The sequence below is a fragment of the Sardina pilchardus genome, chromosome 23 (genome assembly GCF_963854185.1).
Source record: "Sardina pilchardus chromosome 23, fSarPil1.1, whole genome shotgun sequence".
Taxonomy (NCBI): Eukaryota; Metazoa; Chordata; class Actinopteri; order Clupeiformes; family Clupeidae; genus Sardina; species Sardina pilchardus.
Genome location: NC_085016.1, coordinates 10,662,659 through 10,687,658, shown reverse-complemented (window position 1 = coordinate 10,687,658; position 25,000 = coordinate 10,662,659). Strand labels below are relative to the sequence as shown.

General features: G+C 43.6%; 2 protein-coding genes across 9 annotated transcripts in view; one reads left to right on the top strand and one right to left on the bottom strand.

The window, feature by feature from the left end:
* Nucleotides 1-17,674, bottom strand: part of tlk1b (tousled-like kinase 1b) — a 24,932-nt gene extending 7,258 nt beyond the window's left edge. The window contains exons 1-10 of the mRNA XM_062528631.1: nt 17,322-17,674; nt 7,175-7,299; nt 6,667-6,738; nt 6,531-6,569; nt 5,573-5,651; nt 5,407-5,453; nt 3,844-3,939; nt 3,262-3,348; nt 2,351-2,443; nt 1,611-1,721 (exon numbers count right to left, since the gene is read on the bottom strand). Of these exons, the coding sequence (XP_062384615.1) occupies nt 1,611-1,721; nt 2,351-2,443; nt 3,262-3,348; nt 3,844-3,939; nt 5,407-5,453; nt 5,573-5,651; nt 6,531-6,569; nt 6,667-6,738; nt 7,175-7,299; nt 17,322-17,451 (879 nt within the window). The 5' untranslated portion in view covers nt 17,452-17,674. The remainder of the gene's footprint in view (nt 1-1,610; nt 1,722-2,350; nt 2,444-3,261; nt 3,349-3,843; nt 3,940-5,406; nt 5,454-5,572; nt 5,652-6,530; nt 6,570-6,666; nt 6,739-7,174; nt 7,300-17,321) is intronic.
* Nucleotides 17,675-21,436: 3,762 nt separating this feature from the next.
* dync1i2b (dynein, cytoplasmic 1, intermediate chain 2b) overlaps nt 21,437-25,000 on the top strand; it is a 13,453-nt gene continuing 9,889 nt past the window's right edge. The window contains exons 1-4 of one of the 8 annotated variants that reach the window (XM_062528539.1): nt 21,437-21,565; nt 22,958-23,083; nt 23,237-23,354; nt 24,618-24,759. In XM_062528539.1, coding sequence (XP_062384523.1) covers nt 22,970-23,083; nt 23,237-23,354; nt 24,618-24,759 — 374 coding nt within the window. In that variant the 5' untranslated portion in view covers nt 21,437-21,565; nt 22,958-22,969. The remainder of the gene's footprint in view (nt 21,566-22,957; nt 23,084-23,236; nt 23,355-24,617; nt 24,760-25,000) is intronic. The other 7 variants (XM_062528540.1, XM_062528541.1, XM_062528545.1 and 4 more) reach the window with 7 other exon arrangements.

Here is a 25,000-nt window from a genome sequence, read left to right as displayed (position 1 = left end):
CGGTTACGGAGTCAAGTGAGGAAGTTAAATTAAATTACTAAGATAGCCCTTCGTATTTGCCACAAAGCCTTCTCATTTTAATATAAACTGCTCACAAAAAGTAAGGAAACTTGACTTTGGCCCATTAAATCTCCCCTTTAGTAATACCAACCAGTAAAGTGTTTCATATCATTTTTATCGTTGATTTGTCACCTTTACAATGAGGTATAGTTTGTAAGCATAGGGCAATCATGGAATGAGCAATACAGCCAAATGTCTGAGTAGTGCCAACCAAAAATGTGCCAAAATGGCCAGTAATAGGGTTCTGCTGCCAGACATCTCGTTTTGGGCTTCAAGTGCAACCAGGTGAGTTTAGATACCGGGATGAGATTCTGGAGCCAGTGGCACTTCCATATCTCCAGAATATGGGACCAAATGCCATCCTCCAGGATGACAACACTCGCCCCCATAGAGCTGGGATCATCAGAGAGTACCTCCAGAATTTGGGGAGTGGAGAGGATGGAATGGCCTGCCGTGACTTGAGTCCAGACCTCAACCCAATTGAACACTTGTGGGATCAGCTTGGGCGTGCTGTACGTGCCAGAGTCACCAACAGAACCAGGTTGGCTGACTTAACAGATCCTTATCGAGGAATGGAATGCCATCCCCACAGCAGAATGTAGCCAGGTTGGCGACCAGCATGAGAAGAAGGTGCCAAGCTGTTGTGGCTGCATATGGATCCTCTACACGCAACTGAGGACCCTAACACTGAGTATAAAATGAACGAATGTATGCCTAACATGTTTTGTTTTCCTCATTTCTGTGAGAGAGTGCAATCGTCAATGCGTGAAGTAGCAAAGGCGAATTCCAATAGCATAACTGGCCATTTTGGCACATTTTTCGTTGGCACTACTTACACGTTTGCTTGTGTTGCTCATTCCATGGGAGCCCAATGCTTACAAGCTGTACCTCATTGTAAAGGTGACTAATAAACGATGTAAATGACGTAAAACACTTTAGTGATTGGTATTATTAAAGTGGAGATATAATGGGCCAAAGTCAAGTTTCCTTACTTTTTGTGAGCGGTTTACGTAATATTGTTATTTAGCCTTCTACTGGGCCTAGGCTTATCCCTTGATTGCAAGTTGTCTTTGTCTTTTGATTTGTTCATCTTTCGCCAACCCATGTCGTTCAAGAACCCTGGCCATGCAGCAATAAGAGTCACTGGTAGCTGGCGAGCCCCAGGTTCCCCACCCCTGTAATATGGAATTAATATGGTTTTGTTTCTTTGTAACAAGGTTGTAACAACACGGTCCTGCAGCTTATACACAATGTGGCTAATACACAGGAAATTGTCTAGAATGAGGCCCCAGCCGTGGCGCGACTGATTGGGGCACCTGCACCGCACGCCGGCGACCCGGGTTCGATTCCAGCCCTGTGGTCCTTTCCGGATCCCGCCCCAACTCTCTCTCCCACTCACTTCTTGTCTGTATCTCTACTGTCCTGTCCAATTAAGCCATAAAAAGCCCCCCCCCCAAAATTATATAAAAAAAACAAAACAAAAAAGGAAATGTCTAGTACTGTATGTGTGTGAAGGGCTGAGGGCGGGGCCACTTCGTGTGGAGTGGTACCTTCTCGATGAGCAGCTTCTTGCTCATGGTGATGCACTTGTTCAGGCGCTCCTTGTACTTCTCCAGGAGCTTCTGCTGCTCGTCTATCTGTCTCCTGAGGTCACAGTTTGCCTGGGGGAAAAGAAAAAGAGGGATTTTCCACTCAATCAACGGTCGGATAATTAACTGTTTTTCTCCAGCTTTCTCTCTCTCCTCTGATCTCTATTAGCTCCGTTTCTTTACACACACACACACACACGCACACACACACACAAACATCATTAACAGCTCCCATTTGTCAACAGCTGCTCCTCAAGTCATTTGTAACTAATGGATAGAAACACAACAGTCTTCCAGTTCAAGATGTGTTCTATCCAAACAAAAGCCGTTGCCGAGACCAAATGAGAGCAGTCATCATCTGTACTGCTCTCTGTTTACAGACGGTCACACATTTTGTCTTTTAGTTCTTTTATGCTTGTCTTGAGCACACGTACAGTACACCCACCACACATACCCCCCAACACAGACCACACCTGCATGATTTAAGACCAAATTGACCTTTGACAAGGATTTTACTGTGCTTAAATCAACACTGGGTATCTTCCAACATTCTGATCATATTTGTCGTCGTATTGATGATGTATTTGATCTTCCTGGGGGACACACCATCAATCCTCCTCCCTCTCATTCACTCACCCTCTCTCTCACACACACACACACACACACACACACACACACACACACACACAGCTCTTTCCTACCCTGAGCAGATCGTCTATCCTCCCCTCCTTCTTCTCCAGGTCCTGATTCTTGTTGCTCTCGAGAGCTGCCAGCTTCAGCAGCGTCATGTCCGTCTGGGAAAGACACAGACACATGAGGGACAGTGAGTGAGAGACAGAGACAGAAAACAAAGGACATGGACATGGACAGAGGTGGAGAAGGACCAATAGCCGGTGAAACAGACAAAGAGACTGTAACTGTTGTTACATTAGAGAGATCGAGAGACCGAAAATAGCATCAACACTATGGGCCTCTCTCAACATCTCTCCCTCCCTCCTCGATGCTCGGTCTTCCAGACTCATTCCCACTGATCTATAACTAGCACTGGATAGACCCATTGTTGCCGCCCCATCATTCTTTATCTAGATCAGTGAGGACGAGGGCCGAGGAAGGAAGGATGGTATAAAGGATGGTATAAAACACGAATGAGAGGCACCCTATGTGTCCCCCATGCTGGTGCTGTAGGATTCTGGGATGCCAGGTATGCTGGGTCTGGTTATGGAACATTCCACTCTTCCCCTTCCTCTAATTAACTTGGGTCACATGACTCTTTCAATTGAGGGACTTGGCTCACTGTAGAATGGTTGGCCATGACCGGTCATCACTGTCTGGGATTTAGTCTCTTGTCTAAAAGTTTAAAAAACTATTTTGACATTTCAAAAGACTGAGTGAGATTACATGGGCATTCATATAAGGAACAACGTTAACGTTAAATTCAGCTGATTTAGCGTTAAATTCGGTCAATGTGAAAGGCGCTAGTGAGTAAGTGTGTGTTTGTGTGTGTGTGTGTGTGTGTGTGTGTGTGTGTGTGTGTGTGTGTGTGTGTGTGTGTGTGTGTGTGTGTGAGTGAGTGAGTGAGTGAGTGAGAGAGAGAGAGAGAGGGCCGTCTCACCTGCATGCTCCTGCTGCTGAGCTGTTTAGGGTGCATCATGTGGTCCGCAGAGCAAAGGCTGGTTGGAGAGGAGCTGTTCTGTCTGATCTGGAGAAGAAAACAAAAACAGATACATCTTCATTTTTATCAAACGCATCAAGTGGATTACAGTGGATTTTTTTAGATACATACTGGCCAGGTAAAACCACCAGGAATGACAGATTTAACTTGACTGATCGTTTATTGTATGTATGTTCCACAAAGTCAAGTTCCAAAGGAAATTTACTCGACCGAGGGGTTTTTCTGCTTAAGTTAAAAAGTGAAAACTCCACAGCACCGAGGAGTGTAAAATCAAAACAACCATCACGTAAGGGAGTTATGTAAGTGTATTCGGTTTGTTTGTGCTCCGTGTGTATGTGTTACTGATAAAGGGTGTTAATGAATGACTGCATGGCACTGTGCATGTGAGCGTGTGCATGTGCGTGTGATTGTGTGATTGTGTGATTGTGTGTGTGTGTGTGTGTGTGTGTGTGTGTGTGTGTGTGTGTGTGTGTGTGTGTGTGTGTGTGTGTGTGTGCGCGCGCAGGCGAGTTGTTCACTCACAATGGAGCCAGGTGCTGAGTGGGAATGTGAATTCTGAGGGGAACGGAGCACTGGGGGAAGACCTCTCACCGGACTAGAGCCATTCCCCCCCTGAAACTGAGCATGTGGAGAGAGAGAGAGAGAGAGAGAGAGAGAGAGAGAGAGAGAGAGAGAGAGAGAGAGAGAGAGAGAGAGAGAGAGAGAAAAAGAGAGAGAGAAGCAAAAATACCCAATAAGACATACATACAAAAACCTACTGATACAATCCAACACACCCAAGTCAAAACCTAATCCTGAGTAATTTATCAACTAATCAAAACACTGACCTAGCTCTGAAAGTCTTGAATGTTTGTTTTTCCAATCAATGATAAGCATCATTTTCATTTATGAGTCGCTACGTGTATGATCTCTTTGTCATGCATTTCAATTCAAACACGTCCTGTGAAATGGCTGTGTTTGTCACCCAGGGAAAACACACACGCACGTACGCAATTCATCAAAGACTCTAACCTAGTGTTTCTCAACCTTTTTTCAGTCGCGGCACCCTTTACACGATTGAAAAATCTCAAGGCACCCCAAACTTTTTTTAAACTCATAGGTGAACGTGCGCGCGCGCACACACACACACACACAGGAGTGTGACTTACACTCAGTGAGAGACTTGGGCCTGCAAGGATGAATACAGCCGCTCTATTCTCGCAGGAATGGATGACAGACACACACGTAGCTCCTGGTCCACAGCTCTAGGGCGCTCTCTGTACTTGAATCCGAACGTGAGGTAGCATAATTGTCATCATACTGACGTTTCTCGGGCCGTTTTCAGACAGACGTGTATTTTCGCAATGTTCTTTTCCTGCTGCTGACCGAGTCATTTGGCCGTAATGTTGGAACCACACCATATGAATGCAATCGCGGAAAAATTCTGCACTTGCCAGTGATGATCGAGAGAAGTATTACGTGTATAAAGCGCCCTAATGGCACTTAACAGTTTTGCATCTTTCTAACATGCTGCTGGTTAGCCTCCTCCATACTCCCGGTGTAAAAACAGTACACTCTTCCGCATGCACAGCAGACAGCACGGCCGCATTTGTCAATATCTGCCCAGCAAACCAAAGCCCTTGCTGACGGTCTCTACCTCCTTCACTGAATAACCACACAATGAAGAGGAGATGATGTTGAGGGCCCAGGTTCAGATATTATTTTCAAAAACCTGTCCATGTTGCTAATGAACCGCTACACAATAACGCTATGACTTGACAACTCATCCGATATCGCACGCTGTAAACAAAAGTAACCAATTTATAGACGTCATACAGGCTACGGATTGCAGCTTCAGGGTTAGAAAGAAATATCTATTTTCTCTGATGTGTGGCCGCAATTTACTTATCTACGTGATAAAGCTAGACTAGAGGAAAGATTCCAAAATTATGCTTTTTTTTTTTTTTATTTGATTAGCCTAGTGTCAGACACGTTTCTGCGGCACCCCTGAGGAGGCCACAAGGCACCCCAGGGTGCCGCGGCACCCCGGTTGAGAAACACTGCTCTAACCAACCTCATTCATCACTCTGGACACACTTCACTTACGTCAAAATAGTCGCTGATTTTGGGCCCTCCTCTTGCAGACGACTTCCCTAAAAAAGGGAACAAAGACAGACGGTGAGTCACAGAAAAACTGGTGAACATGAGACTGAGGGGGGAAAAAGACTCCACTTCCCATGACCACACGTGTGGAGAGGGTGACCTCGCTCACCTTGGTTGCTCTCCGATTGGTTGTCAGCAGCTTTCCTCTTCCGGCCTCTGGAGGTTTCCGAGTGCTTCTTTTCGGGAGTCTATGGAAAAACAGAAGCGGAATGTGACAAATGACACAGGAACCATGGAAAACCAGAACACACAGTGGCCCCTGACAAGCGGAACCAGACCAGCCCAGACCAGGTTTCAGACTCAACAGCGAGAGCACCAAGAGAAATCTTTTCCTACACAAGCCTGCTTTTGAGAGTCTGCAGTCGTTCCAAAAATAGGGTGCTCTGCATGGCATCAACATCACACCAGCAGTGAAGGGCACAGGTAGAACACGACAGGCAGGCAGGCAAGCGCACACACACACACACACACACACACACACGCTTGTGCACCATACCACTCACTCAAGAGTTACGATGTGCTTCATGCATATGTGCCCAGCTTGTGTGTGTGTGTGTGTGTGTGTGTGTGTGTGTGTGTGTGTGTGGAAAGAATGTCTCGTGCTGAGACAAAACAGAGACTGGACTCAGGACACCCTGAGGACACAAGACCTCTCGGAACACACAACCTGGCATATTAGCCAAAACAAACACACACACAGACACGTCCACAGACATACGTACACATACATAAGCCAAGGAAAACACAGATATACCCCACGTTCCAAACTGTACACACACACACACACACATACACACGCACACACACACACTATCTGCCTGCTATATCTTCTCCAAATGGAACATGATATGGATGTTCTTTCCCACTGAGAGAAATGCCAAGCTGCTAACCTTCAGTTCACGCTGGGCTGAGCTATTGGCCTTTAAAGGGGCTGTTCTGAGTTGCAGCCATTAACAAAGACAAGATGAACTACACTAACTTAATTTCCAATTGTCTGTGATGGCTTCTATTCGTCAGATCATTATGTACACACACACACGTACACAGTCACATACACACGTACGTACCGAATATGCGGGCGAACCACCTCTCTTCATGTCAGAGTTCTAGATGAAAAAAAAAGATTTGACGGTAAGGTATAGCGTATAATGTTCACTGACGTGCCAGTGTGTTTGCATATTTGTGTATATCTGCCAGTTTTACCTCTGACTCTTTGTCGCTGGATGAGCCCAAACTGCCAAAGCTGTGATTGGAGCATTCGTTGTTAGTCAAGCCCTGAAACAGGAAAACACAACATGTTAACATGTTAGAGCATCACAACAACCTAACACATGATGTGTCTTCTGGCATGCCCTGACTGTCTCCGTGTGTGTGTGTGTGTGTGTGTGTGTGTGTGTGTTTATGTGTTAATGAGAGAAGGACCAAGTGACAAATAAAAAGAGAAAGAGTGAGGAGAGAGAGAGAGACAGAGCGAGAGAGGGAGAGAGAGAGAGAGAAGGGAGCGAGAGAGGAAGGGAGGGAGGGTGAAAGAGAGAAAGAAAGAAAAAAAGAAAGAAACAAACAAACAAACAAACAAACAAACAAACAGAGTTGAGTGTATATGTGTGTGTGTGTGTGTGTGTGTGTGTGTGTGTGTGTGTGTGTGTGTGTGTGTGTGTGTGTGTGTGTGAGCATGTATAATTGAGTGTGTGTGCACAAGTGTGTGTCGTACTTTTGCGCCCCCGCTGGCACTGCCCGTGCTGCCCCCCGTGCTGCCTCCTCCTGCCGCGCCCATGAAGCGCGCCTCCAGCAGCTCCTGCCTCCGCGGGTCCAGAGACTGCAGCTCCTCCATCCCACCTGCAACCACACACACCACAGACCAGACATCAGACCAGTCAGATCACAGACAGCACACCAGACCACAGACCAGACATCAGACCAGTCAGATCACAGACAACACACCAGACCACAGACCAGACATCAGACCAGTCAGATCACAGACAACACACCAGACCACAGACACCACACACCAGACCATCAGACCAGTCAGATCACAGACAGCACACCAGACCACAGACAGCACCACATCAAACCAACACTCACTCCAGACACCACATCAGCACACACCACATCAGACCAGTCAGATCACAGACAGCACATCAGACCACAGACGGCACATCAGACCACAGACGGCACATCAGACCACAGACAGCACATCACACCACATCAGACCACCGACAGCACATCAGACCACAGACAGTACACACCACAGACCAGACCATCAGAGCAGTGAACACCACAGACAGCACATCAGACTACAGACAGCACATCAGACCACAGACAGCACAACACACCACAGACACCACATCACACCACAGACACCATATCAGACCAGCACACACACCAGACACATCAAACCAGTGCATACCACAGACACCACCTCAGACCAGACAGCACCTCAGATCAGAGACACCACATCACACCACAGACACCACGACCAATTATTCAGACGAGCACAGAGCTCACTGCTCTTACACAGTTAACAACACACTCATTATATCCAGTTTCTGTGGTGCTTATTTAGCAGATAAGAGCAGTAGATCTCCCCTGGATGGGACACCGGTCCACAGCAGGTAACCCTGCAGGTGAAGCTGGTACCCATTTATAGACGTGTGGACTAACAGGGGAGCTACACCAGACGCGTAACTGAAGCCTTCCGTTTGCGATGCGAGAAGATGGGTCTATTTTTTTCGAATGTACGCGCCACTGTCGCGTCTGGTGTAACTACTTCCATTGATTATAGTGATTATTAACTGCTGCAACATACGCGTCGTGAACGGATCGCTTCAGTTACACGTCTGGTGTAGCTCCCCTGTGAGATAGGGCTGCTCAATTATGGTAAAAATCATTATCACGATTATTTTGTTCAATTGAGATCACGATTATTAAACGTGACTACTCAGTGATTTTGGAACCATCATCCACATTCAAAATGTACATTTTTAAAAATGTTTAAATTGAGAGCATTGTTATGAAACTGAATGTGGCAAAATAATCATTATATTTCGATTATGCTATTTTCATAATTGTTGGAAGTCATAATCATGATTGATCGATTAATTCGATTAATTGCACTGTGAGACTGCAGAGGAAGTGCCTGGTCCAAGGGCATGCAACACTGGGATTTGAATTGGCAACCTTCCTCGCTCTGCGCATTACACAACAGCGCTAGATTACTATAGACCAACACCAACCAGACCTCATCAGCACCTCCCACATTACATGGTACCACATCAGTCGTGATCACAAAACAATACAGGTCGTATTATGCCATGCGAATTAGAGGTGGAAAAACCAAATCGTTTTGGTCCAGAGAGCTTTCGATTTAAGGGGGACAGATCAACACAAACACAGAGACTAATACTCAATAAATATGTTGATCATCCGTTTTATCTCGTTAACCCCACAACCTCATCATCATAATTAAATAGCTTTCTGTGTTACACAATGCAACAAGCAGCAATACGATAGCTTGCTTCAGTTGTATGGTTCTTAGCACTGGCAAAAGACTTTGAGACTGTTGGCTTGCTGACAAAATATCCGTGAACAAGGCTTTAATGACTCCTCTTGACCTGTCGTTCCAACCACCAAACTTGACTGATCATTAGAACTACCCTTTCTAGGAACACCAAATCCATGAACGACAATTCTAACTACCAAGATTGCGAAAGAGCTGAGCCAACGACCCTTTCCAGATACACACCTCGGAGCAGGTGAGCCAAATAACAAACAAATACATCAAGAGCACCAAACTACACAAGACTACAGCCTGACATTAGCAGACACCCAATAGAAAAAAAAAACACCTGTACCGTCCTCAGACACATAGAACAGACCACTGTGCCCCCCCCCCCCCCCCCCCCCCCCACCTGTGGTTATAAAGGTATGGCACACTCTGGTCATAGTATACTAGGCTAAACAGTTAAGCCAGAAGCAACTGCAGGGATTACAACACAGACACAAGTTACTCATCCAAACACACACACACAGTGCCATCAACACCAACTGGATGATTTGTACACTGTTGAAACGACTTTTGTCAACTCAATGGTTGGTTGTCTGTTAGGCCGACTAGACTCTAAAGAGGTGGCTCTTACCATATAAAAGAGCCTGGAAAAAAATGCCGGAAATTGTTAAAGTCAAAATCAAAAAGTCCAACAGGTGCAGTGCAGCTTCACGCCAGCTTTATCCACTGGCACGGTGTCTGTAGGTGTGTAAATTTGGGAGTATTAGTGTTAGTATCACGATACAAAAGTTATAGCTGATCACCGATACTGATAGTCTGATACCAATAGCAAGTCAATATTTTGATTTTTTTCGATACTCAAAAATCTTTTCTGAGATCAAAGAATATCTTGCAATGATAATTTCTATGATTTTAGTGAGCACCACATGAATGACAGACATGACATGAGCTAATGGGATTGTTATCTAGAAGGAGATCTCTCCAGACGTTTGCCAACAGGTTGCTTAGCCCATACCTGAAATTTTACTGAACCCCAATGCACTAAATTCCATAGACTTGGTAGGTTAACAACACAAACTTAAGAGGTGCAGGTCAGCAAATCAACTGAACATTACCTATTATTATTTATTGCTGTGCAGCCATGGTATCACTTCGACTAGCAGCCATGTCCCGCAGTACTTAACATGACAGCTGCAGGTTGAACGCTATGTGTGTGTGAGGAGAAGAGACACATAGGCTACAGCAGGCACTAGAGGCATGGTCTACACTGACATGAAATGGATATCTTACTGCAGAACATCACTGTCATTCTTAAAAGTATCGATACTAGCAAATGTAGGTATTGACGTTTTTCATTTTAGTGTATAGCGATACTTTTGCAGTATCGGTTCACCATGCAACACTAGCATGCGTGCGTGGTTACAAATATTCACTCACTACTAAGAAAGCCACACGCATAGCAAGAGACTCGAGACAGAAATCAGAGCTGAAAAGCTACCCAAATTAGGCAGCCATTTTGACTGTCTGTGTCTGCAACCGAGTCAAAGCCACACAGGCGATCCCTAAACCATTCCAAGACACCATTTAGGCGAGGGATGTTCATTAAATCCTCGTTAATGCTGAACCCAAGCGCCTCTAAAGGGATAATAAAAGATAGCATCATTTCGAGGCGGCCCGCCACTTCATTACGTCCTCGGCCAAGCAGGACACACAAACCACCCAGGCGAGCCTATAGGCTACATCATGTGGCTATTTAAAGAACAAATACCACAGTGTATGCAACTTTGCGGGTACTTTGGAGCAAGGACTACTGTGTGTGTGTGTGGTGAGGGACTACATTCCGATATGTAGCTCTCCCGTGTTTCTTCGCTTACAGCTTGTGTGTGTGTGTGTGTGTGTTGGAGGGCACGGGGGAGTGTGTTCGAGAGGAATGGACATATAAAGCCACTGGTGATCTAAGTTACTCACTACTTGGAATTGCACAACACTGGTCTTTTATCCTCTCTGAAGCTTGAACACACACACACACACACACACACACACACACACACACACACACACACACACACACACACACACACACACACACACACACACACACACACACACACACACACACACACACACACACACACACACACACACACACACACACACACACACACACAGTCCCAGAGCCTGGCCATATATGACAGCTGTAGCTGCTGAACCATTCACTATAATTTGGCAAACACACATCTCGATATTATAACCTACTGAAATAGACAATGTTACCCCATTCTCACACAAGGTGAAACCCAGGTGTCTAGTGGTAATTTAATGATAAGGTCCAAAGTGAGTCAGCAATCACTCCTCCTGCAACCTAGTGTGATGCATACTTTTTTCCCTAGCATGGCTGTAGTGAGAACACAAGCAGATTGATTAGCAGGTTTGAGAAGGTGGAGGACTAACATCAGAAACGTCTCATTCTATTCTATTCTATATTTTTTTAGGATTATTTAATGTACATGTGTAGCCACAAGTGGTCGTGATCACTTTGAGCCCCAAACTGCCTTTTCTCAGTGAGCTGATTTTGGAGACATTAAACTAGGCTTCAGGCTGTGTTTGTCGCGCCTTTTTTGGTTGCTGTTTAACTAACATTAACATTAGTTGTTATACCAACTGTGCTTTTGTTAGCTTGCATTGTAAATGTCACCTAGCTGATGATGTTACTTCGATGCAAACATATACAGTAGAATGCATCTTTAAAATGACAGCTTTAGAGCACAATGTTTACATCACAGCATGAGGGACAGGGTTGAAGGAAGGGATGCTTGTGCAGCTCTGCTGTTTGGTCTGTTCATAAGTACACTAGCAACTGCCACTGGTTAAGAGATAGCTGGCACAGATTAAAGATAGCAAAGATTGAACATCACAGTAGGGGCAGTAATAGCTAGCATAGTTCACACATAAGATAATACACCTCGACCTGGCCACGTATGTTCACGCTCATGTAGTTGCTGAGACGCAAACCCGTAAATGCATTTGTGTGAGAACAGAGACGATTTGTTACATCGAAACTGCGCCAAAGTGTGTGTGAATGCAAAAAAAAAAGTTGACTAACCCAGTTTTTTTCCCTCTCTTTTTTACTGAGACTAACATGCAGGGTGGGAATTATACCAAGGCCATGAGGCCATGGCCGCCGTTGCCCTACACTTTGGCCTTGATGCCCCCTGAAAAAAAACCCATCATAAGGCCACAGTGGCCTTTATGCCCCTGACTTAGGGTTGCCAACCATTCAGTATAATACGGAATCGTCCCGTATTTGACACGTAAAAGTCTTGTTCCGTATTGAACTGATACAGAACTCTCTTTGAGTGAAATTAGGTCTGGTGCTTCACCTGATAATTTGCTGTGCAATTGATCACGCAATCGCGGACCGACAGAAAAAGAAAGCAAACGTTTCTGCAATCAGGAGGAAATGCTAGCCAATTCGATGTGATTAAACATAGAGGCATACAATTAAGTGGTGGTATGAGCTTTCATTGAATGCATGCTTTCACTGCTCATGTTTGAGGCTGTGTTAGTGTTTCTCAAAGCCTACAGCGGCTAGCGGGTCTATGTATTTGTGTCGAGATAACCCTGAAATGTAAAACCATCGAATTTTACTCAGTGGCCTTTGTGCCCTGTCATGTGGCCTTGGTGCCCCTAAAAATAAAAAGAAGGTGAAGGCCAAATGGCCTTGCCCCTAAAATGACGAAATTCCCACCCTGCTAACATGGCTCATATGAGAAACAGCCTTGAGTAAAAGTAAAGTAAAGGGGCAAGCAATTTGCACATTTAGCAACACATCTAGCAACACATAGCCAAGCATTTCTCTGACTGACCACAGGGCCAATATTAGTGCATATGTGGAGAGATACAGGTACAATGACACATAGGTTGCCTCTCATTTGGTCTTTTATGAACACTCCCTTCCTTCCTCGATCCCCGTCCTCACTGATCTAGATAAAGAATGATGGGGCGGCAACAATGGGATAGTCTACTCTATCCAGTGTTAGTTATAGATCAGCGGGAACGAGCCTCGAGAACCGAGGATCGAGGAGAGAGTTTGAGAGCCACCCATACATGTCATTCCATAATGATTTCCTAGACTGTGGATTGCAATAACATATTTTCCCCCAAATCGTGCAGCCCTACTCTCAACTTTCACATTCTGAGACATGGGCCAGTAGACAAATTCACTAGATGAATTTACCACCGCCTACTGTGAAGATTATGCATCCGATCTGAGGACAGAGAGAATAATAAAATAAAAAAAATCAGTGAGTTAAAAAACGCAGTAGCCTTGTCTGCAGCAGTATTGCAACTAATGCTACGAACTACATCTACAAGTGTACCCAAAATAAGCACACCAAATTATCAGAAGCAACACTGGATAACCAAACAATCGCCTATTGGGGCTGGAAGTTATGCTGACTACAAAAGCTGGAAAAAACTGACTTTAAACCCCAGGGGGGGGGGGGGTGTGGTGGTGAACAAAAGCGGTGGAAACTTTTCCACTGCCCCACTCTCAACCTGTTGAACAATTAAGAATCCTTGAAGCTTTTAAGGATCAGAGGACAACTTGCTCGGAGGCCCCAAGGACACACCTTCCAAACACAACATGACAACATGGCCCAACATGACAACAATTCTAATGAAGTCACAAACACGATCAATGGAAAATTTTCAACACTGTCAACTAGGAGTAAAAGTACACATCAGTCACACATTCAATCATTTAGGAAACTTTTAATTACACAGGTAAAACTGAAAATTCAGGTACATTTCCTGTTTGCCAAATGACACAGCCCCAATACAGAGGAGTTATACCACAAGTCCGCTAGGGTCTGTCAAGGTCCAAGTGACATACATTTATCAGTCATCTCTTCCTTTTCAATGTCCATGTACCCTCCAACTATGTGTGGCGTCCACAGTTTCCTGTGTGCACCTCTGCAAGCAAATATACAGCAGAGCAGGCTGACATCATTGCTATCATACTGGGGGTGGCACACCAAATCTGGCAACTCAAAAGTAGACAGAAACTCTAGCCCAAGATGGAGGACAACAGGAACGTATGAAGGTCACAAGGGCAGGGGAGAGGCTCAGCAGGGCACACACAGAGGCGCACGCACACACACACACACACAGACACACACACACCAACCCTTACACAAACACACACATACACATATTTGCATCATGGCCGACAGCGTATCCGCAAAATGGATGGTTGTCCCGCTGCCTAGCCGAGACGAGCATTTGAAAGAGATAACAGAAGAGCTGGTAATCGCAAACACCCACAGAACAAGCAGTCCACTGAGATACAAAACAACCAACACCTACAACTGCCGCATGGAGGGGGAGGGGGGGGGGGGGGGCATGAGATAGGGAGAGCGAGATCGAAAGAGAGAGAGAGAGGGGTGAGGGTAATCATCTTTTGGCAAAATCAGGGATAAAGAGAACGGCAGGAATAAAGGAGGCACTGACAGCAAAAGACATGAGACTGGGAGGGAGGGAGAGAGAGAGAGAAAAAGAGAGCAAGAGAGAGAGAGAGAGAGAGAGAGAGAGAGAGAGAGATATCCGGGCATCCCTCTAAGCACACACTTCCTCATCAGCCATCTCCTGCCATCATCAGCTGGCAGACTGCAAAGCCTTGTGGGATAGCCAGGGTGAGGAAATGGCAGCTGGTCCTGGCTAAGGTTGCATCAGGACAGCGCAGCACAAGGTAGCAATTCACTTTCACCCAAGACAAGACATACTGACATGAGTGTAAATTCTACTACAACTGTAACTACTACCATATAAATGCTACCATCATCCTAATTACTGTAGCACAGGTGTCTCCAGCATCTTTTTTCTGAGCTCTATCCTAATTTGACCAAATGAAAGTGGCCAAGATCTATGTTTTTATATAAATAGTTGTAGCATATGTTTACATAGCTCTCCACCCAAAATACTTCAATAAGCGTATTATGCATGTTCAGCTTCTTCACCTTCTGTTTACACTACTACATCTGATGATGTTACATATCTTACTGACTGACACACTCATACGGCAGATGAGACATACTCACTACTGAGTTTTCCGTTCCTCACAAAAATAGCATACATTTGCCTTTATTGGCCTGGTTATTTTCAGTGGTCATGGTCAAATCTGGTGTAGGCTCGTCAGTCGGCTAACAACATCAGCTAATGTTCGCCTACAGTAAGGCATCACTGACTATACAAACTACTAGGCTAATAGAACAGCATACATTTGTCTTGACGGTGAATTGGGGGGGCTGGGATGACTAAATATCTATTCAATCAAATCCATAAACAGATTTATCAGGTGACTTATTCATACTACATTTTATTTTCACCTTTTGGTGAGCTACTCGGAAACAGGTGATAGCGCAAAAGCTAGGCTACCTGTTGGAGACCCCGGTGTAACGCAATATGAATTTACAAGGAGAAACTGCATTACATATCCCCATCAGAAGCAGCTGAATCTGAAGTAAAATGGAATTCCCATTCTTTGAATTTCTTCATCTCATTCAATTTTAACTCAACAAAGGTTATGAATTTCCTCTCTCCCACTCACTCTCTCATATATACACACACACACACACACACACACACACACACACACACACACACACACACACCAGTGGAATTGTGCATCAATTAGTCTAGAATATTCTGTCAGTTGCCAAGTCACAGCCCCTGCACAGACAGGTGGGTCAACCCTTAGAAAGGGAGAGATGGCATTTTGGATGCAAGCTGCTGCTGCTCTGTGTGTGTGTGTGTGTGTGTGTGTGTGTGTGTGTGTGTGTGTGTGTGTGTGTGTGTGTGTGTGTGTATATTGGAAGTCCTCCACCTGTTCCAGACACATACAGGCAGAGAGACAGCGCTGTAACATTTATCTGCTGATACAGGATTTCATATGTAAGAGCCCTTGCTGTTTATACACACAAGGTTTATCCACATACGTCAGACCATACACATTCTGCAAAAATGAACACAGCTACAAACTATATTATATCTTCTAAATCATGCATAAAAGCCAAAAACCAAATGAACAACTGCCATGGTGGTATTCAGTACAAAGAGATTGTTCAGCTAGTAGACATTGTGCTGACTTGCCTTTGTTTTACAGATCATGAAATGTACTTGCACCATTCCCCAACTATGATGACTCACTCAATTCTTAGATAGAGACCAGGGCAAGGTGCCAGCTCAACACTTATCTTGGAATGTCGGCCTAAAGTTTGCTATGGCAAAACCGATAGAACACGATCACATTCAAAGACAACTACAGGAATAGAGGATTTTTCAGTTAACTCCAAAAAAAATGGTTTAATCCACAATGACCAGAGGCAAAGTCTTCTGTACAGCATTTGGAAGCTATGTTTGTATGGTTGTGTTGTGGGTCAAGACTTTCTTTGTCTTCACTGTTATGAACACTTTGCTAGAAACTGCACTAAACTGAGGTGCTTTACTAACTTTATTTAACCCCTGACCTAAACTAATCTGCTGGTGAAATCGTCAGTCAATTGTGGAAGTGGTCAAAAACAAATGACTGCCCATCACCTGCAGGTGTAAATCACATGGTTGACATTTGACAGAAAATCCGCAAATTAGCACGTTAACATGTAAGGTGTCCTGTCATCATGAGAGGCAATGATGACGGAAGTTGATGACTCCGCTTCCATTTTAACATTTCCTACTAACGTTATCAACAATGCAGAAAATCTGTGTCCACGAACTTGCAGTAGACACCACAACTGTTCTCTGAAGTATCAGACTGCACGAAGAAACGTACCAATTTCTGTTCAGTCCTTTCTGGGGATATTGCTACATAGCCCAAAAACATCCAACTAGATATAAGCGAGGATATGAGTACGTTTCAACAATCTTTGTATTTAAGACCTTTAACAGACCACTAAGTGGGAGATCACAAACAGGTTCTAGCTAGGTTGCTAACGTTAGCACACCGATAACCAAATCTCGGACCAAGTTAATCTTATTGACGGCTGTCACTATTTCATAAGTATTCAACAAAATGAGACCAACAACATACATTTAAGGCCATTTAAATGTCATACATACACTACATAGACAATATAATTTGTAATCCGCACTGGGATTTTTGATGGGGAGGTCATCGTGTTAGCGAAACTAGCTACACGTTAGATGGTGCCTTTCTACGCTGACCACCAATCACTTGGCCCGTGACAAGGCTAGCTGGATATAATGCCTTATTTATACGAAAATATGATCATATCACACCAAATACTGAACATTTATGAAAAATCAGACTTCAAAGTCAGCTGTGTCGTTGCCATACCTTCCCTGGCCTTCACCGGTGCAGAGATATTTTGTTGAGAAACCAAGCCCGGTGCTTGAGATGAGAACTGGGACCAAGATGGCGGTCCCTCCAAACTTCCACTGCTGCCGCTGCTACTTTGGACACTCATCAAGCCACTTTCCACATCGGGAAAGAAGGCTCACACGGGCGACGACGACACGGAATCGTGTTAAAATCCCCACCTCTGTCATCGTCCAACCATTAAGTCTAACTCTGACTTTTTCTTTCTTTCTGTTGTTATTTCAATTTTTTACATTTTCATCATGATCTCTCCCTACCTCTGCAGTGCGTCTTCAAGTGGCCCATAAGCGTGTATGAAGTAACCTTTACAACTGGCGTCACTGCTCGCATTGCTGCTGCAAACACTATCGCGAGGTCCGCGCACCTAGCACAACTGCCACCGAGGAGATGAGAAAACAAAGGAGGTGGCCACCCAAAAATGCAAGAAAACGCTTACTCACAAAGCAACGCCATATTTGAGCACTATTTAAAAAATCATATTTTAAATGACCATTGTCTATTTATCCCCCAACTGCCCCGGATTGTGTCGCTTTTTAATGGAAGAATAAGAACCATGTTCAACACAGGGTTTCTTTCTTTATTTCTAGGTAGCCTACAAATAAATACAATTATACAACTTTTCACCCCAGAGTTGCCTATTTAATATGCATTGACTTTGTTAATCCTACCGAATGGTAGACTAAATGACCAAAGACGTTTTTACTGTATTTGCATAGGGTAATTTATTATCTCTCACTGTTCTCTTTGACGTTTGTCTGTCGATTTAGCCTTCCCATAATTCCCACACTGATGACCAGTGATGCAATTAATTAACCCCTGGCCTGACTATTGCTGGCTTCGCAATGTTTGTCACGTGGCCTTTAGCCTACAGAATTAGGCTGACATTTTTGCCAATAGTCGACCTCAAAGTATGCAAACAAAAGCATTGTGTGTGTGTGTGTGTGTGTGTGTGTGTGTGTGTGTGTGTGTGTGTGTGTGGACATGGATGATTCCAAGTCTATAGCAAATTTCTCACACCAGGATGCACTTCCATATAAGACCCCTGTTTTCCATGCTGCTCCCACAGCTGGCCATTGGAGGCTCATGACATGACTGGCTCATGACTGCCATAGCTCTCCAATGAAAAGAGGCAGCCAGCCTGATTCTCTCTCGGTGCGAGCTTATCTATTCAGCGCAGCTGGGTCCTTTGCTGTGGCCATTGTCTCCGCCAAGCAAGCTTCCACAACACGGCAAAGCACTATCCCCACAAAGTGTTCATGAGAATGAAAACAGGTAGGGGACTAATGAATGCATAAGCAGTTGTAACCTTTGTAATGAGTTGAGAAATATGTCACCACATGACCGTCTGCTTAGCAGAAGGACAAAATCCAAAAAGCTGTGGTATTCTCTGTTAATGTTGTTCTAGTCCTCTGTGTCTGTCTGTCTGTCTGTCTGTCTGTCTGTCATTCTTTTCTCTGTCCTAAGTTCACACACTGACTCAATACACCCTCTTTGTTTGCAAAATTACAACAACTGCTGCATTTAACTCTTTCAGTTCTGACCTCTACCTTATTGTGGTAAATGCAGTTGAAAGGTCATGTAGCCTCTGAATGGTTTTTGCTGATTAGCAGAAATTCCAGAGCAACATGCCTGTCTATTTGATCGGAAAAGTACTAGGCCCTCCCACACAGCCTGCAAGATGTTCATACAACAAACAGCGCACATTATCATGCGTTTTCCACAGGGCAGAATCAAGACCCATTCTCCCATGGCAGCACTGAAAGCTGTTTGTTTTTTTCGTTCAGTTTCACTTCTCCCTCACACCACTGTGAATGTTACACTAATATTGTCCACTATGCGTCATTAACTGTGCTATTGATAAGATATTTGAATGTATGTGAAATACACCGCACTCACAGTGTGAAAGCTTATTCCAAAATAAAAAGGCAATAAGTGACATGCTGCTGCATGTAGTAATCCTTCAGACCCAAGATTATGTGTTTATTATTAAGAAATTCAATTGTGAATGCCCCTTTGTCACATTTGTCATGACGTCTGTTTCAAGAGATTTCCATTTGGAATATGACATTGTGACCACATGGCAATGCATTATAAACTGCACAATGACTTATTCTGCATAATTAGGCAAGGGGCAAAAGATGCCAAGCACGCTATGACTCGGTGAAGAACAGTGATCTGTAAAGTCACCCACAACTGTTTGAATATTTGGAAGTTTAAGATGCAGTATCTCTCTCTCTCTCTCTCTCTCTCTCTCTCTCTCTCTCTCTCTCTCTCTCTCTCTCTCTCTCTCACACACACACACACACACACTCTCTCTCTCGCTCTCTCTCTGACACACACACACACACACACACACACACACAGTAATCAATTGTTTAAGAGGGAAGAAACTGAGGCAAGTGAGATTCATATAATGCAACAGACTCCTTATACATCATTCACTATTTTTACCTGCATTAATAATTAAACGTGAGCTTGAATGAAAACTAGCTGAATATTTCATAATTTTCCCTCAGCGGGAGAATCATGTGGACTGCCAACAGAGTATTCAGATGTTTGGGGTTTACGTGTGGTTTTTCAGATATCTTCGGCAGTTGCACACATTTTACATCACTACCATGTCATTCTCTCTCTCTCTCTCTCTCTCTCTCTCTTGCTCTCTCTCTCTCTCTCTCTCACTCCAGCGTGGAGTTGATTTGTGTGTATCAGATAGGTTAAAACGGAAGAGGAAATCTTCAGCCCTTTCAGACACCTGCTCACATAGGCTAACCTCATTTTTAAAGTCACGAGACAGGTTTCTATGGAAACCATGCAATAGCCCTGTACAATCATTATTGTATTTTCAGATGAAAAAAAGATGTGAATTTTGGGGAGGCAGAGAGCTGGAACTCTCTCTCTCTCTCTCTCTCTCTCTCTCTCAAATTCAAATTCAAAGGGTGCTTTTAGCATGACTGTTCGGTACAGTGTTAAAGCGTGTTACAAATAACACAATATCATAAAGGAAATAATTAAACAGTAATACATTATATAAACATGTAAGCACAAAATAGACAGTATAGTGGAAATAATAAGTGTATGTGTGTGTGTGTGTGTGTGTGTGTGTGTGTGCGCTCTCTCTCTCTCTCTCTCTCTCTCTCTCTCTCTCTCTATTTAACTGATTATATCACACTCAATACATTTCCTACAACTACATCAGCCTACAATACATTTCACACCACCAAGTGTGTGTGTGTGTGTGTGTGTGTGTGTGTGTGTGTGTGTGTGTGTGTGTGTGTGTGTGTGTGTGTGTGTGTGTCTGTGTGTGTGTGTGTGTGAGAGAGAGAGAGAGATAGAGAGAGAAATGGATGTTTATATAAAAGTCAGTAAGGCACACATACAAACAGAATATGTCAGTAAAAAAGTATCAGCAGATAGTTTCACACATTTGTGATGTTTCGAGCCCAAGCTGCTTCCATGATCTTCATATTTTTTCTATTTTGTATGTACATAATTCAGTAGACATAACCTGTTAAACTCATGCATGGTAGTGATTGTCTGCTCAATATGGCCTACCATTGTAGCCACATGGGTTAACAACAAACCCTGCTCAATGATGCTGTTGAATTTTGATGATGAAGTGTGTGTGTGTGTGTGTGTGTGAGTGTGTGTGTGTGTGTGTGTGTGTGTGTGTGTGTGTGTGTGTGTGTGTGTGTGTGTGTGTGTGTGTGTGTGTGTGTGTGTGAGAGAGAGAGAGAGATAGAGAGGAGGGGCAGCCATTTTGATAATACTGTATGAAACAGCGAACATCAAAGGGTCAAACAGACACAAACCTGTGATTTTTCCCCTTTCACTTGTAAATTAAATTGAAAAAAAATATACCAACTTATTTGTTAAAAGTAAAGAACAACAAATAACTCTTCTGTATTAATTCGTTTTCATTGTAGGCCTATAAATGGCTTTAAGTAGCCCTCTTCATGATACAGTGGTAAAAATCTTTGTAAAAATCATTCAAGTGCAGACAACCTGCGCCTCTAGTGGGCAAAGCAAAGGGGAAAGGCGATTCAAAAAGGCACTGAGCATATTGACCCTCTTCATCACCCGTAGCTCCATCTCTCTCTCATCTTTGCAGCTGTCACAAGTAACGCTTAAGACGATAAAAACTACTTAGGGTCGGTCAGAATTAATCTTCAAGGTATTTATCTGTCGCCAATAGGCTATCACAGGTATGTGCATTGTATCTATTTAAGCGCTACGGTGGGTATGAAGTGAATATGATTGCAGATACCTGGCCTAGCCAATACTGCTTTCAGTTGATAATGAAACAGCTAACATTAGCAAGCTAACCGATTCCTATCCTTGTTTGACTGAATAAGTATTCGATGCTAGCCAGCTAGGCAGGGATAGGATGTAGGTGGTTTGCGTGATAGGCCAACGCTCGTTGTGCAATTAATACATTGTTGTCTTGTGTTATTACTATATAACTATCAATTTATACACATGAATTATGGTGCGGAGTCAGGTCTTTTGTGTGATTCCAGCTATTTGAACACTAAACCGCAGGTTAGGTTGAAGCATTCCCAAAACGCCACTGAGGCATACAACGCCCAGTTCCACGAACCGCTTGACATCCGGATGACGAATCCGGTTTTAGCGGATTGTTTTGAGAACGTCTGTCAATCGTTGTGTGCTGATTATATGAACATTTTAATGATAAATAACGCAGTCGCAAATTGTTTCAAATGTGTTGTCTACAGTTTGGTCATACACCCTTGGTCAATTTACGTCAGTCTGTCATCATTTGACATCGGACGGGCCATATCACGAATAGTCCGGCTCACTGCTCAGTAGGCCTATTGCCCTAATAGCCAGCTTGTCCCTTGTTTTTGTTTCCGTAACATTTCAAAAACTGACAAATTAATTAATCTGCAAATGTAGTGCAGCGGCCTCTGAAGAGTATTGCGAACTTTTAACATTACCTAATGATATTAGATTTAGATGATTGTTATTGTGATTGTTATGATGTTATGTTATGTTGTTATTTTTGTTGTTGTTGTTGTTATTGATGATGATGATGATGATGATTATGAGTAGGGTATTATTTCTGTTATAATTATTGTTATGTATCTCTAGACATCGGTCTCTGGAAGAATTGATCAGGCTAGTGTCGAAACAGTAATGGTATTGTCTTTGCTGTGCTTCTCTGTCACAAGGCTAGAATGTGATCTTACCAGACTAAAGTTTAAGAATCTGTGAGCTCAATATGTTTATTATCCTTGCAAAGGAGTAAATCTTAGCATATCATATGGAAAAACCCACAGAACCATGTTGAGGCACTAAACATTCAAAGTTCTGATATTTAGAGCCAGAAAAAGTTATTCAACTAGTCTGTACTAGTAGTGGTAGACATAAAGGTGTGACAATTATGTGTAGCATAGACAACTGCTGATCCATTAATACTTGTTTAGAGAACAAAAACAAAATAGCTGAGAAAGTGGTTAAGTGGTTAATAATCATTATAAACCAAAATAGACATTTATAATGACATCTGTGTGTGTGTGTGTGTGTGTGTGTGTGTGTGTGTGTGTGTGTGTGTGTGTGTGTGTGTGTGTGTTTAGCTTTGGCCGAACATGTCTGATAAGAGTGAGCTGAAGGCGGAGCTGGAGAGGAAGAAACAGCGACTGGCCCAGATCCGCGAGGAGAAGAAGAGGAAAGAGGAGGAACGCAAGAAGAAGGAGGTAAAGGTAGAGTAGTCGTTGATCTTGATTGGGGAGACAGGTGTCAATGTATCACTGCATTTCGTCAACGTCTATGTGAGGTGGGTTGAAAACGTTTGTGTGTGTGTGAGAGCGTGGAGAGAGAGAGTCGCTCAGTTAACATCATATCTCCGTCGGCAGACTGATGGCCGAAAGGAAGGAGCGTCTCCTCCTCAGGATGACTCTGACCTGGAGAGGAAGAGGAGAGAGGCAGAGGTTTTGCTTCAGAGCATGGGCATCACCCCAGACACGGCCATGGGTGAGAATGGGAAACGTAGTTTTATGTCACTCTGCCATCTTTAGTCCAAAGGTATCGGGAAATATTAAAACAGCAGCATTCAAGTTGTGCACGCACTGTTGTACTATTGTAACTTAAATGCAAACTGGAACAATGATTAATTAGCTTGCAATTGGAAACTCTGGACAGGTGATTTAGAGTTGTTTAGCACCTAAATTAGCGCATTCTGATGCTTGTGACTGCACAATTATTTTTCGGCTGTACAAAAAAAAAATTGAAATGCTAAAACATTGAAACATAAAGCCTAGGCTATAGAGTTCCATCAGACATGTTAAGGTTATGTGTGTAGAAACTTTTTTTTCAGCCCAAAGATCAGTGACGATGTGCACACTGGCATTTTTAGAAAATAAGGTTATGATCAAATTTGAAGTTAAGTCTGTTTAAATCCTGTATGATCCAGAACCCATCTAGAGTCTATTTTGTGGGCTAACATATAGATCACTTTGTTCCAGAATGTATGGGAGTTAAAAAAAAAAGACAATCAAGAGAACATAATGAGTCTAGCAGCAGGGGGCAGCAGTGAATCATGAGAAAGAGGGATAAACCCATTGCTGTGATGTGCATGAGAAATGTATAAGAGAAGAAGCCACTTATTTGTCTTCAGCGTGGTCAATGTGAATACTACGTCGACGTGTGTTTGCATGGGAATGGCATCTCTTTGCTAACTCTTCATGTCATGTTTGCATGTGGGTTGCTTTTGCTGGTGCTTGTTTGTTTGTACATTTGTTTTGCACTTGCTTTGAATGTTTTTTTGCATGCATATTTTTTTCTTGTTTGTCTTGTTCATTCCTCTGAAAGATACTTTTTGTTATCTTTTTTATGTGGAATGGTCACTTTTGTCTTCATCTTTTTTTATTTTTTGAACTGCATGTTGTCTCTGCATGGATTTTAACACATATTTTCTGTTTTGTCTTTCTCTTCTCTTCCCCTCATATATTTCCCCCTGTTTATTTTCTGTTGACTCCTCTCTTTGTTTTCTTTTTCTTTTAATGGGGTTCCTCTTGTTTCACCCATCACATAACAATCATGTGCTCTCCTATGCACCCCTCTTCTCTCATTTTCACCCACTCTTCCCACCATTTGTGTGTATGTGTGTCTGTGTCTATGTGTGTGTGTGTGTGTGTGTGTACATTTTCTTGTGTGTGTCTCTGCGTTCTTGTTTGTGTGTGTCTCTACGCGTGTGTGTGTGTGTGTGTGTGTGTGTGTGTGTGTGTGTGTGAGTAGTTCAGCCCCTGAGAGTTGTAACAGAGGACACATGTCTGTTTCACTATCTAGTCCCCCCTCCCATGTCCCCCAGTGCCAAGTCAGTGGGCACACCCAGCGAGGCTGGCAGCCAGGACTCCGGAGATGGCACCACTGGGCCCAGGTGGGGGCACACAAACAAAGCAAACAAACACACACACACACACACACACACAAGCCCACACGCATAAACAAACACACATACACATAAGCAAACAAACACACAGACAATCAGCCAAAATAAAAGCAGTAATTCACATATTGACAAACAAATGTTTGATGTGTTGTATGTTGGTAATAAATGTGTGGTAGTTCTGTTTCAGTGTTTACACGTCCTGCGGACCAAAGCTTTGGGCTCTCAGCGT